At 43.9% G+C, this 14,796-nt stretch overlaps 1 protein-coding gene across 1 annotated transcript in view; it reads right to left on the reverse strand.

Moving 5' to 3' along the window:
- The window catches only part of COL24A1 (collagen type XXIV alpha 1 chain), a 500,281-nt gene that overhangs the window by 38,946 nt on the left and 446,539 nt on the right, over positions 1–14,796 (reverse strand). Inside the window, exons 52-53 of the mRNA XM_038745410.1 lie at positions 14,727–14,780; positions 5,893–5,928 (exon numbers count right to left, since the gene is read on the reverse strand). Coding sequence (XP_038601338.1) covers positions 5,893–5,928; positions 14,727–14,780 — 90 coding nt within the window. The remainder of the gene's footprint in view (positions 1–5,892; positions 5,929–14,726; positions 14,781–14,796) is intronic.

Below are 14,796 nucleotides of genomic sequence, written 5' to 3' on the forward strand. Positions count from 1 at the left end.
CATTTAGTACCATGCTCTGCACATAGTAAGTGCTTAATAATAATAATGACATTTATTAAGCACTTACTATGTACAATAGCTTTGATTGGTGGACAAGTGAAGCAGCGTGGCTCAGTGGGAAAGAGCACGGGCTTTGGAGTCAGAGGTCATGGGTTCAAATCCTGGCTCTGCCACTTGTCAGCTGTGTGACTTTGGGTAAGTCACTTAACTTCTCTGTGCCTCAGTTCCCTCATCTGTAAAATGAGGATGAAGATTGTGAGCCCCACATGGGACAACCTCATCACCTTGTATTCTCCCCAGCGCTTAGAACAGTGCTTTGCACATAGTAAGCGCTTAATAAATGCCATCATTATTATTAAGTGAAAATCCCTACTGGGGAATTTGTGCTTTTTCACAGAATCAGACTATACAGTCCAGAAGCATTTCATGGATTAAGTTGCCTGCAAAATATTCACCAGAAATATACTGAGTGACCCTCGAGACCCTGTGTAAATTGTTACACAATCAAAGGAATGGAGTTGAGACAAGGCTATGTAATGATCAGTAAAAGCAGGAGGTTAAACTCATTGTTTTGGGTCCTCATTAATCCTTTTAAGCAGCTAATTAAAAACAAAAAGCTGAAGACCTGAAGAACTCCAACCCTGTAGTTCCTCATTCCTTCCAGACGTTTTTTAATCAAAACAATTATGTCTAACAGCTGAGGAAAAAGCCTAACAAAATGAAAAAAAAACAAACCACAATTGTACTTTTTAAAAAAATGGTATTTGTTAGGTGTTTACTCTGGGCCGGGCACTGTACTCAGCTCTGGGGTACATACAAGCTAATCAGGTGGAACACAATCTCTGTGCCATTTGGGGCTCACAGTCTTAATTCCCATTTTACAGATGAGGATACTGAGGCACAGAGAAGTAAAATGACTTGCCCAAGGTCACAGAGTTGAAAAGTAGCAGAGCTGAGATTAGATCCTAGGTTCTTCTCACTCCCAGGCCTGTGTTCTGTTCACTAGGCCATGCTCCTCTACTTGCACTGGTTGAAGGTGGGGAGAGTGAGAGACCATCTGAGAATAATAATAATAATAATGGCATTTATTAAGCGCTTACTATGTGCAAAGCACTGTTCTAAGCGCTGGGGAGGTTACAAGGTGATCAGGTTGTCCCATGTGGGGCTCACAATCTTAATCCCCATTTTACAGATGAGGTAACTGAGGCACAGAGAAGTTAAGTGACTTGCCCAAAGTCACACAGCTGACAATTGGTGGAGCCGGGATTTGAACCCCGACCACTGACTCCAAAGCCTGTGCTCTTTCCACTGAGCCGTGCTTCTTCAAGGATCTGTGAGTACAGTGCTCTGCACAGAGTGAGGGCTCAATCCATCAATCATTAGTATTTATTGAGCACTATGTGCAGAGCACTGTACTAAGTGCTTGGAAGAGTAGAATACGGACGATTGGTTGATGTCTGGGTGTTCGCAGAAAACCATAAGCTTTTTGTCTAGGCATACAATGGCGATTAACGGAAGAAGATTTCCCAACTTTCACAAACAACATCCAAGCCAGCTTCCTGGGGATTAAGTACCGAAGTCAAGACGTCTCAGCACAAAAAATTCCATCTTTACCCCAAACAGCCTCTATCTGGTGATAAAGACTTTCTAATACTTATAATAATAATTTGTTAAGCACTTACTATGCACCAAGCACCGTTCTAAGCCCTGGGGTCCATTTAAGTTAGATTGGACACAATCCCTGTCCCACATAGAGCTCACACTCTTCATCCCCATTTAACAGATGAGGGGACTGAGGTACAGAGAAGGGAAGTGACCTTGCCCAAGGTCACACAGCAGACAATAATAATAATAATGATGGCATTTGTTAAGCACTAACTATGTGTCAAGCACTGTTCCAAGTGCTGGGGGGATACAAGGCAATCAGGTTGTCCCACATGGGGCTCACAGTCTTAATCCCCATTTTCCAGATGAGGGAACGGAGGCACAAAGTAATAATAATAATAATAATAATAATAATAATAATAATAATGGCATTTATTAAGCACTTACTATGTGCAAAGCACTGTTCTAAGCGCTGGGGAGGTTACAAGGCAATCAGGTTGTCCCACATGGGGCTCACAGTCTTAATCCCCATTTTCCAGATGAGGGAACAGAGGCACAGAGTAGTTAAGTGACTTGCCCAAAGTCACATAGCTGACAAGCAGCAGGGCAGGGATTAGAACCCATGACCTCTGACTCCCAAACCTGTGCTCTTTCCCCTGAGCCACGATATGGCACAGCCAGGATTAGAACCCATAACCTTTTAACTCCCAGGCGTATGCTCTAACCATTAAGCACCACTGCTTCTCCACTTCCTGTGAATATCCTTACTTAGAGAAACAGCGTGGCTCAGTGGAAAGAGCCCGGGCTTGGGAGTCAGAGGTCATGGGTTCTAATTCCGGCTTCACCACTTGTCAACTGTGTAACTTTGGGCAAGTCACTTAACTTCTCTGGGCCTCAGGTACCTCATCTGCAAAATGGGGATTAAGACTGTGAGCCCCAAGTGGGACAACCTTGATTACCTTGTATCCCCCACCCAGCGCTTAGAACAGTGCTTGGCATATAGTAAGCACTTAATAAATACCAACGTTATTATTATTATTATTATTAGAACCTGAGCCCCCCTGTGGAACAGGGTCTGGGTCCAATCTGATTAACTTGTTTTTACCCCAGGGCTTAGAACAGTGCTTGACACATAGTGAGCACTTAACAAATACCATTACTAATATCATTAACTTTAATAGTAAAAATTATATCCTCAGTAAAACTATCAACTGGGTGTGGAGCTTGAATTGAAAATAATGATAATAATAATAATGGTACGGTAATGGTAATGGTAATAATAATGATGGTATTTGTTAAGCGCTTACTACGTGCCAAACACTGTTCAAAGCTCTGGGGTAGATACAAGGTAATCAGGTTGTCCCATGTGGTGCTCAGAGTCTCAATTCTCATTTTGCAGATGAGGTAATTGAGACACAGAGATGTTAAGTGGCTTGCCCAAGGTCACACAGCAGACAAGTGGTGAAGCCCGAATTAGAACCCATGACCTCTGACTCCCAAGCCTGTGCTCTTTCCACTGAGCCACACTGTTTCTCTAAGTGAGGATATTCACAGGAAGTGGAGAAGCAGTGTGGCCTCATGGTTAGAGCATACGCCTGAGAGGTAAAAGGTTATGGGTTTAGACTGTGAGCCCACTGTTGGGTAGGGACTGTCTCTATATGTTGCCAACTTGTACTTCCCAAGCACTTAGTACAGTGCTCTGCACACAGTAAGCGCTCAATAAATACGATTGATTGATTGATTGATTGATTGGTGGAGCTAGGATTAGAACTCACATCCTCTGACTCCCAAGCCTGTGCTCTTTCCTCTATGCCACGCTGCTTCTCTAAATCTGGAAATCTGGACTCATTTCATTTACTGTGTTCCTTGGATTGGCATAAGCATTGCCATTCATTCATTCATTCATTCAATCATATTTATTGAGCGTTTACTGTGTGCAGAGCACTGTACTAAGCACTTGGAAAGTACAGTTCGGCAACAGATAGAGACAATCCCTACCCAACAACGTACCAGCCAGACAAGGGGATGGAGGTTGTTTGCAGAATTTGGTTACCTTCAGGTTTTGCCCTTCCAGTGATCCTGGGGCTTAATTTTCCCAGATTACAATATCTCTGCCCCATTAAGCATTTTATCTTCATCCCAAGCAATAGTTTATTCCTTTGCTCCTGCCATAACCTTGGTTTTGGACAAATTCATTCATTCAATCATATTTATTGAGCGTTTACTGTGTGCAGAGCACTGTACTAAGCACTTGGAAAGTACAGTTCGGCAACAGATAGAGACAATCCCTACCCAACAACGTCCCAGCCAGACAAGGGGATGGAGGTTGTTTGCAGAATTTGGTTACCTTCAGGTTTTGCCCTTCCAGTGATCCTGGGGTTTAATTTTCCCAGATTACAATATCTCTGCCCCATTAAGCATTTTGTCTTCATCCCAAGCAATAGTTTATTCCTTTGCTCCTGCCATAACCTTGGTTTTGGACAAATTCATTCATTCAATCATATTTATTGAGCACTTACTGTGTGCAGAGCACTATACCAAGCGCTCGGGAAGTACAAGTCGGCAACATGCCTCATCACAGATGCTCTGGATTTCTTTTCCGTGGGTCAAAGAATGATTTGTAGGTAATTAAATAATAATAATAATAATGATGGAATTTATTAAGCACCTACTGTGTGCGAGGCACTCAACTAAGCGTTGGGGTGGATACGAGCAAATCGAGTCGGACACAGTCCCCGTCCCACGTGGGGCTCACAGTCTCATTTTGCAGATGAGGTAACTGAGGCCCAGAGAAGTTAAGTGACTTTCCCAAGGTCACCCAGCAGACAAGTGGCGGAGGTGGGATTAGAACCCATGATCTTCTGACTCCCAAGTCTGTGCTCTATCCACTAAGATCTGCTTCTGTAGACTCCCTATAGGATTAGCGTGCCTACCAACTCTTGAATTGTATGTACTCTTCCAAGCAGTTAGTACAGTCCTCTACACTTATTTTTTAATGGTATTTATGAAGTGCTATGTGTTAGGCACTCGCCTCAGTGCTACAGTAGATACAAGTTACTCAGGTTGGACATAGTCTATCTCTCATATGGGGCTCACAGTCTTAATCCCCATTTTACAGAGGAGGTAACTGAGGCACAGAGAAGGGAAATGATTTGCCCAAGGTCACACAGCAGACAAGTGGCAGAGCCGGGATTAGAACCCAGGCCCTTCTGACTTCTAGGTCTGTGTTCTGTCAATTAGGACATGCTGTTCAATATATATCAATCAATCAATCAATCGTATTTATTGAGCGCTTACTGTGTGCAGAGTACTGTACTAAGCGCTTGGAAAGTACAAGTTGGCAACATATAGAGACAGTCCTTACCCAACAGTGGGCTCACAGTCTAAAAGGGGGAGACAGAGAACAAAACCAAACATACTAACAAAATAAAATAAATAGAATAGATATGTACAAGTAAAATAAATAGAGTAATAAATATGTACAAACATATATACATATATACAGTCAATGATTGATTGACTGATTGTTTACAAGGCCAGCTCTCTTCCATCAAGGAGGTCTCTCCCCACCAAACGGCCTCGCTTCCTTTCGTCACACTAACCGGTGTCTTCACCAATTTCTTCCCCTCAAAGAAAAGTTTCTTCCTGAGTCGGTACGTGACAAACCCATGATTGTATTGGATATAATGACAATGGCATTTGTTAAGCGCTTACTAAGTGCCAAGCATTATACTAATCGCTGGAGTAGATTTAAGAGAGTCAGGCTGGACCCAGCCCCTCATGGAGCTCAGATTCTACGTGGGGGAGGGAGGATAGTATTGAATCACCGTTTCACAGATGAGGAAACTGAGGCACAGAGAATTGAGTGACTTGCCCAAGGTCACACAGCAGGCCAGTGGCAGAGGTAGAATTAGAACCCAGGTCTTCTGACTTCTGGATCCATGTGCTTTCCACAAGGCCATGCTGTTTCTCTAATCAATCAATCAATCATATTTGTTGAGTGCTTATTATTTTCAGAGCACTGTGCTAAGTGCTTGGAAGAATACAGTAGAACAGAGTTAGTAGACATGTTCATTGCCCACAATGAGCTTACAGTCTAATAGACTGACGACATAATATACTCTGGAGAATTTTGGAACCTTGGGCAATAAACTAGTTTTTTTCACTGTAGATGTATAGAATAATTAGTATTTGATGTTATACTCCTAAACAACATTTAAGGAAACCAAATAGGAGATCATACTTAAGACCAAGGGAGTGAGAAGTAAAGCAACTTTTCAAACTTACAATTTCACCCCTCTGGCCTTTTTCACCTCTGGGTCCCTGAAAGGAAATAAAGAAAAGATGTAGATGAGACTGTAGATTTCTGTTCCTGTTGCAAAAGACATTTATGGGACCTTTACAACACTTTGGGGATTTCTGCTAGTTTGATATATTTTCATTAGATTGGGTCAATTCTTGGTGCTTAGTCATGATTTTTTTCTTTTTTTAGTTAACTTTTGCAATGCCTCAGCCTCTGGTTGCAAGCTCCTGTAGCTTACCATGCAATTGCAGGAATGGGTGAGCAAAAAATAATCTTGGAGATAAAATTTTCCTCCTCTCTCTGCCTCCCCTTCTCCTCTACTTCTGAACTTCCACTTCAAAGGCAGCTTCTTCTTATGAAGAATAAATAAACTATTGGGGAATTATCATGGAGAAAGCCTATCTGATTTCACCACCACATAACAATTTTTTTTAGGATGTTTATGCATAGTATTATGAACATGCATTGGTCCTTTAAGCAGTGGCTATGAGCAGAATTTAGCAGATTTATTTTAATCAATTCATCATCTCTTCATTGCATTTCCTTGGTCAATTAAGGATTTCACAATTCACGGGAGAAGGGCAACCTTTTAGTAATTAATCTGGCACAGACAATTCTTCCATTTCTTCAGAGTGATGAACGGGCATCCCCACAAACAATGCATTTTAAGTGGGGCAGAAGATGGAGGGTCCAGGGAAGAAGGATAAAAATGATTTAAGGGTTGGAAACAAGGCCCCGTGATGAAAGTTGATAGGGGATCGCTGTTCTTTCGCCTACAGGAGAGAAGGCTATGGGATGATTTAATCATTGTTTTATCGGAGGATACTGACCAGATGTTCTGCATGTCTCCTGAGTACCAAACATGAGGAAATGGACTTAATGTAAAACAGAAAAAGTTATTTGGGCATAAAGAGGAATTTCTGGGCCCTTGGGGTGATAAAACACTGGAACAGGTTCTCAAGGGAGGTGGTGAAGTTCCTATCGCTGTAGATATTTTAGGGCTGACAGACACCATCAATCTTGGATGGTTTAGCTATTTACCTGTCTGGTGGTGGCTGGAAAATAAACAGATGGTCTCTTGAAAATCCTGCCTAAGATTCTAAGATTCCATGATTCTGATGTTTGCTTGGTTTTCTGATTGAAAATTCACTCATTCATTCAATCGTATTTATTGAGCACTTACTGTGTGCAGTGCACTTTACTAAGCACTTGGAAAGTACAATACAGCAACAGAGGCAATCCCTACGGTCTAGAAATTCAGCTATTTTAATGTTGCACCCGTCTTTTCTTTTCAACAAACAACAGAATGACTTCCTGAACTCTAGAAGCATTCTCCTTGTCTCCTTCTTCACACTAAATGCCATCTAATTAAAAATAAAAATCTACTCTAAATTATTCTAAGAGACCATAAGCAATGCCATTTTTAATGGTATCTGTGAAGTGCTTACTATGTGTCAAACGCTGTACTAAGCGCTGGCGTAGATACAAGCTCAGTCTTAATTCTCATTTTACCTATTAGGTATAGAGAAGTTAAATGACTCACCCAAGGTCACAAAACAAATAAGTGGCGGAGTCGGGATGAGAATCTAGGTCCTTCTCGCTCCCAGGCCCGTGCTCTATTCACTAGACCTTACTGCTTCTCTAGGGAAGCAGCGTGGCTCAGTGGAAAGAGCCCGGGTTTGGAGTCAGAGGTCATGGGTTCAAATCCCAGCTCCGCCACTTATCAGCTGTGTGACTTTGGGCAAGTCACTTCACTTCTCGGGGCCTCAGTTACCTCATCTGTAAAATGGGGATTAAGACTGTGAGCCCCACATGGGACAACCTGATCACCTTGTATCCTCCCCAGTGCTTGGAACAGTGCTTTGCACATAGTAAGCACTTAACAAATACCAAAATTGTTATTATTATTATTACTGAGGCAGTCCAACATTCTGTTTCTGACAGTGGCACCTGGATCAACCAATCAATCGTATTTTTTGAGCACTTACTGTGTGCAGAGCACTGTACTGAGACCTTTGGAGAGTGTAACTCTTTTAGACTCTTTAGACTCTTTTACACTCTTTTAGACTGTGAGCCCACTGTTGGGTAGGGACTGTCTCTATATGTTGCCAACTTGTACTTCCCAAGCACTTAGTACAGTGCTCTGCACACAGTAAGCGCTCAATAAATACGATTGATTGATTGATTGTAACATAGCAAAGTTGGTAGACATGTTCCCCTCCCACAAGTTGGATGGTTGTCTACCTAATGGTGGCAGTTATGCCATCCATCGTTCAGAGGTTTTCCACCTAAATCTCAAACTTTTTCTCGATTTTCCCATTATGGACTTAGCATCCATGAATTTTTCCAAATCCCTGACATTTTCAGGCTCAGAACTTCCAACCCTAACACATTCCATATGCTTACATCCCATGGTGATAATAATAATAATAACAATAATAATAATGGCATTTATTAAGCGCTTACTGTGTGCAAAGCACTGTTCTAAGTGCTGGGGAGTTACAAGGTGATCGGGTTGTCCCTCGTGGGGCTCACAGTCTTAATCCCCATTTTACAGATGAGGTAACTGAGGCACAGAGAAGTTAAGTGATCAAATATTTCCTTTTGTTTCAAGTTATTAACTATGAGGCTGTGAGTCCCATACGGGACAGGGACTGTGTTCATCCCTGTTTGCTTGTATCCATCCCAGTGCTTAGTACAGTGCTTGGCACATAGTAAGTGCTTAACAAATAGTATTATTATTAGTAGTATTATGTAGACATTGAGAAGCAGCATGGCTAGTGGCTAGAGCACAGGCTTGGGAATCAGAAGGACCTGGCCAGCGTGGCTCAGTGGATAGAGCTCAGGCTTGAGAGTCAGAGGTTATGGGTTCTAATCCCAGCTCCGTCACTTCTCAGCTGTGTGACTTTGGGCAAGTCACTTAACTTCTCTGTGCCTCAGTTACCTCATCTGTAAAATGGGGATTAATAATAATAATAATAATGGCATTTGTTAAGTGCTTACTATGTGCAAAGCACTGTTCTAAGTGCTGGGAGGGATACAAGGTAATCAGGTTGTCCCACTAGGGGCTCACAGTCTTAATTCTCATTTTACAGATGAGATAACTGAGGCCCAGAGAAGTTAAGTGACTTGCCCAAAGTCACACAGCTGACAAGTGGCGGAGCCAGGATTAGAACCCATGACCTCTGACTCCCAAGCCCGGGCTCTTTCCACCGAGCCACGGACTGTGAGCCCCACGTGGGACAACCTGATTACCCTGTATCTACCCCAGTGCTTAGAACAGTGCTTGGCAGATAGTAAGCACTTAACAAATACCATCATTATTGTTATTATTATTATTTTAATTCTGGTGCTGCCACTTTATTCAATCGTATTTATTGAGCGCTTACTGTGTGCAGAGCACTGTACTAAGCACTTGGGAAGTACAAGTTGGCAACATATAGAGATGGTCCCTACCCAACAGCGGGCCACTTGTCTGTTCTGTGACCTTGGGAAAGTCACTTTACTTCTCTGTGCCTCAGTTACTTCATCTATAAAATAGGGATTAACATAGTAAGTGCTTACCCAATACCATAACTGCCCCCACCAAAAGAAAATCCTACAGTGTGCATGTTATTTAATTTTGTGGGTGTGCAGAATGTGTATAGTTGATTGTCATGTGGGATAGGTGTAGCTTGGGGGAAAGAACAAGGGTCTGGGAATCAGAGGACCTGGATTATAATCCTGGCTCTACCACTTTCCTCTACCGCTTTGGACAAGTCACTTCTCTGTGCCTCAGTTTCCTCATCTGTAAAATAGGGATTTTACAATACCCATTCTCCCTCCACAGAATGTGAGCCCCATGTTGGATTGGGACTGTGTTTGATCTGATAATCTTGTATCAGGTTTGTTCTACCTGTTCCTCTCTAGTCCTTCCTTTCTCCTACTACCTCTTCAACTCTTCCTTCTTCCCCTGCAGTATCTCAACACATTCACTCATGCCTCTGACCCCATCCTTCCACACCTTATCAAAACACAGCTCCTCTCATCCTCCCTCCCTGACCACCATTTTCAACTGTTCACGCTCCAGTGGCTTCTTCCCACAGCTTTAAAACATGCTCATGTATTCCCTATGCTAAAAAAAAATAACCTCCCTTGACTCCATGGAGCCCTCCAGTTATCACTCATCTTCCTCCTGCCATTCCTCTCCAAACTCCTTGAGCGAGTTGTCTACACCCACTGTTTCAAGTTTCTCTAGGCCAATTCTCTCCTGGACCTCCTCCAATCTGGCTTCCGCCCCCTTCATTCCACTGAAACTGCCCTTCTAAAGATCACGGATGATCTCCTTGCCAAATCCAACAGCCTACACTCCATCCTAATCCTCCTCAACTTCTCAGCTGCTTTCGACTCTGTCTACCATCCCCTTCTCCTGGAAACTGACACTTCTCTCTCCTGGTTCTCCTCATCCCTCTAGCCTTTCCTTCTCAGTCTCCTTCGTGGACTCCTCCTCTCCCTCCCATCCTCTAACTGTAGGGTCCCTCAAGGGTCCCCTTCTGTTCTCCATCTGCACCCACTCCCTTGGAGAACTCATTTGCTCCCTTGGCTTCAACTACCATCTCTATGTGGATGATTCCCAAATCTACATCTCCAGCCTCAACCTCTCTCCCTCTTTACAGTTACTCATCTCCTCCTGCCTTCAGGACATCGCTACTTGGGTGTCCCACTAACACCTCAAATATAACATGTCCAAAACAGAACTCCTTGTCTTCCCACCCAAACCCTACCTCCCTCTGACTTTCCCATCACGGTAGACAGCACCACTGTAGACTTTCCCTGTCTCACAAGCCTGTAACTTTGGCATTATCCTTGACTCATCTCATTCAAGCCACATATTCAATATTTGACCCATTTCTGTCAGTTCATCCTTTACGATAGCTCTAAAATCCACCCTTTCCTCTCCATCCTAACTGCTACCACATTAATCCAAGCACCTATAATAATAATAATAATGATGGCATTTGTTAAGTGCTTACTATGTGTGAAGCCCTGTTCTAAACACTTGGGGGGATACAGGGTGATCAGGTTGTCCCACGTGGGGCTCACAGTCTTAATCCCCATTTTACAGGTGAGGTAACTGAAGGTTCAGAGAAGTTAAGTGACTTGCCCAAGGTCACAAAGCAAACATGTGGTGGAGCCAGGATTAGAACCCATGACCTCTGACTCCCAAGCCCGTGCTCTTTCCACTGAGCCATGCTGCTGTCCTGATTACTGCATCAGCCTCCTTGCTAACCTCCCAGCCCTCTGTCTCTCCCCACTTCAGTCCATACTTCGGTCTGCTGCCCGGATCATTTTTCTACAAATCCATTCAGTTCACGTTTCCCCAGTCCTCAAAAACCTCCAATGGTTGCCTATCCACACCTACGTCAAACAGAAAGTCCTTACGGTGGGCTATGAAATGCTCAATCACCTTGCCCCTCTTACCTTACCTCACTGCTTTTTTACTGTAACCCAGGCAGCATTCTTCGCTCCTCTAATGTCAAACTACTTACTGTACCGCAGTCTTGTCTATCTTGCCACTGACCCCTGGCCCATGTCCTGCCTCTTGTCTGGAATGCCCTTCCTCTTCATAACCAACAAACGATTGCTCTCCTCACCTCCAAAGCCTTATTAAAATCCCATCTCCTCCAAGAGGTCTTCCCAGACTAAACTCTCATTTCCTCTTCTCCCACTCCCTCCTGCATTGCACTTGGATTTACACCTTTTCCTCCACTCCACAGCTTGCTTCCTTCCTTCCTTTCTTTCTCCCTTCCTCCCTTTCTTTGTCTTTCTTTCTTTCTTTCTTTCTTTCTTTCTTTCTTTCTTTCTTTCTTTCTTTCTTTCTTTCTTTCTTTCTTTCTTTCTTTCTTTCTTTTCTTTCTTTCTTTCTTTCTTTCTTTCTCCCTTTCTTTCTTCCTCCCTTCCTTCCTTCCTTCCTCCCTTCCTTCCTTCAATCAATCAATCAATCAATCGTATTTATTGAGCGCTTACTATGTGCAGAGCACTGTACTAAGCGCTTGGGAAGTACAAATTGGCATCACATAGAGACAGTCCCTACCCGATAGTGGGCTCACAGTCTAAAAGGGGGAGACAGAGAACAGAACCAAACATACCAACAAAATAAAATAAGTAGGATAGAAATGTACAAGTAAAATAAATAAATAAATAAACAGAGTAATAAATATGTACAACCATATATACATATATACAGGTGCTGTGGGGAAGGGAAGGAGGTAAGACGGGGATGGAGAGGGGGACGAGGGGGAGAGGAAAGAAGGGGCTCAGTCTGGGAAGGCCTCCTGGAGGAGGTGAGCTCTCAGCAGGGCCTTGAAGGGAGGAAGAGAGCTAGCTTGGCGGATGGGCAGAGGGAGGGCATTCCAGGCCCGGGGGATGACGTGGGCCGGGGGTCGATGGCGGGACAGGCGAGAGCGAGGTACAGTGAGGAGATTAGTGGTGGAGGAGCGGAGGGTGCGGGCTGGGCAGTAGAAGGAGAGAAGGGAGGTGAGGTAGGAGGGGGCGAGGTGATGGAGAGCCTTGAAGCCCAGGGTGAGGAGTTTCTGCCTGATGCGCAGATTGATCGGTAGCCATTGGAGGTTTTTGAGGAGGGGAGTGATATGTCCAGAGCGTTTCTGGACAAAGATAATCCGGGTAGCAGCATGAAGTATGGATTGAAGTGGAGAGAGACACGAGGATGGGAGATCAGAGAGAAGGCTAGTGCAGTAGTCCAGACGGGATAGGATGAGAGCTTGAATTAGCAGGGTAGCGGTTTGGATGGAGAGGAAAGGGCGGATCTTGGCAATGTTGCGGAGCTGAGACCGGCAGGTTTTGGTGACGGCTTGGATGTGAGGGGTGAATGAGAGAGCAGAGTCGAGGATGACACCAAGGTTGCGGGCTTGTGAGATGGGAAGGATGGTAGTGCCGTCAACAGAGATGGGAAAGTCAGGGAGAGGACAAGGTTTGGGAGGGAAGACAAGGAGCTCAGTCTTTGACATGTTGAGCTTTAGGTGGCGGGCGGACATCCAGATGGAGATGTCCTGAAGGCAGGAGGAGATGCGAGCCTGGAGGGAGGGGGAGAGAGCAGGGGCAGAGATGTAGATCTGGGTGTCATCAGCGTAGAGGTGATAGTTGAAGCCGTGGGAGCGAATGAGGTCACCAAGGGAGTGAGTGTAGATTGAGAACAGAAGGGGACCAAACACTGAACCTTCCTTCCTTCCTTCCTTCCTCCCTTCCTTCCTTCCTTCCTTCCTTCCTTCCTTCCTTCCTTCCTTCTGTCCTTTCTCCCTTCCTTTCTCTTTCTCTTTCTTTCTTTCTTTCTTTCTCTCTTTCTTTCTTTCTTTCTTTCTTTCTTTCTTTTCCTTTCTTTCTTTCTTTCTTTCTTTCTTTCTTTCTTTCTTTCTTTCTTTCTTTCTTTCTTTCTTTCTTCCTTTCTTCCTTTCTTCCTTCCTTTCTCTTGATTTCTTTCTTTCTTTCTTTCTCCCTTCCTTCATTTCTCCCTTCCTTCCTTCCTTCCCTCCTTCCTTCTTTCCTTCCTTCCTCCCTCACCCTTCCTTCCTTCCGTCCTTTCTCCCTTCCTTTCTCCCTTCCTTCCTTCCTTTCTCCCTTCCTTCCTTCCTTCATTCCTTCCTTCCTTCCTTCCTTCCTTCCTTCCTTCCTTCCTCCCTCCCTTCCTCCCTCCCCCCTTCCTTCCTTCCTTCCTTCCTACCTTCCTTCCTTCCTTCCTTCCTCCCTCCCTTCCTTCCTTCTGTCTTCCCTATAGACTGTAAGCCTGACATAGGCAGGGAACTTGTCTACCAACTCTGTTATACTGTACCTCTCCCAAGTGCTTACTATAGTGCTCTGCACACAGTAAGTGCTCAATAAATATGATGGATTGATTAATTGATTGTATCCACCCAAGCACTTAGTAGCGTTCTTGGCACATATTTAATGCTTAACAAATACTATAGTCATTATATGATTATGGGTAATAATAATTAATAATAAATTGGCAGTTTAAATGCAGCAGGGTTGGTAACGAATGACCACTGTCATCTTCCCAAGACTCATTATCACACTAAATATTGGTGAAAGAATGAAATTTTAGGAGTTCCCATCTGCCAGATTGTTCCCATATCCTGACAATCAATTTCCCCAGACTTTACCTCTCCCCTGTCAGAGAACCAGCCTCTTCTCTTTTCATTTTCAAACTTCTAATGTCTTAGAAATATCTCCCTTTACAATTTGGTTGGGAAAACGACTTTGCTGTGAAAGTGACATTTTATAAATTCAGCCTATGGTGACTTAGCGATAAACACCCTCTGCCCTTCAACCCAGGAAGTCCATGGGGATTTTCCCTGTCTTGCTGCAGTTCAGCTTTAAGAACAACAATGATGGTATTTGTTAAGCGCTTACGATATGCCAAGCACTGTTCTAAGCACTGAGCACTGTTTTAAGAAGCCCCTCACTGTTCTCTGCTTCAGATTTGAGATGTGGGTTGGATTCTTTGTGGAGGCGGCACCGATGACAAACTTTATCCAGCCCAGCCTGCGGGGATACTTTCAGCCTCCTACTTGGCTCCTCAGAAAAAGTCAGGTTAGCTGAAGAGGCACAAGAAAACAAGAAAGAAGACGGCCTCCCCTCATCCTTCCCACCTCTTCCCTCCTCCTTCCCACCACGTTCTGATCGGCCAGCTGTGAAGGTTCAGACGAGTCCTATTTATACTTCATCTGGCCCAGAGAAAGTATATTAGACAACATATTGACTTCATCCAACAGAAATCCAATTTGGGGAGAAAGGAAAAAGGAAAAGAGTGAGTTAAACTTACAGGTTTTCCTATTGGGCCTATGAAGCCTTCTCTTCCAATGCGACCAGTGTATCCCTGTGAGGGGAAGAAG

This window comes from Tachyglossus aculeatus, chromosome 4, assembly GCF_015852505.1.
Source record: "Tachyglossus aculeatus isolate mTacAcu1 chromosome 4, mTacAcu1.pri, whole genome shotgun sequence".
NCBI lineage: Eukaryota > Metazoa > Chordata > Mammalia > Monotremata > Tachyglossidae > Tachyglossus > Tachyglossus aculeatus.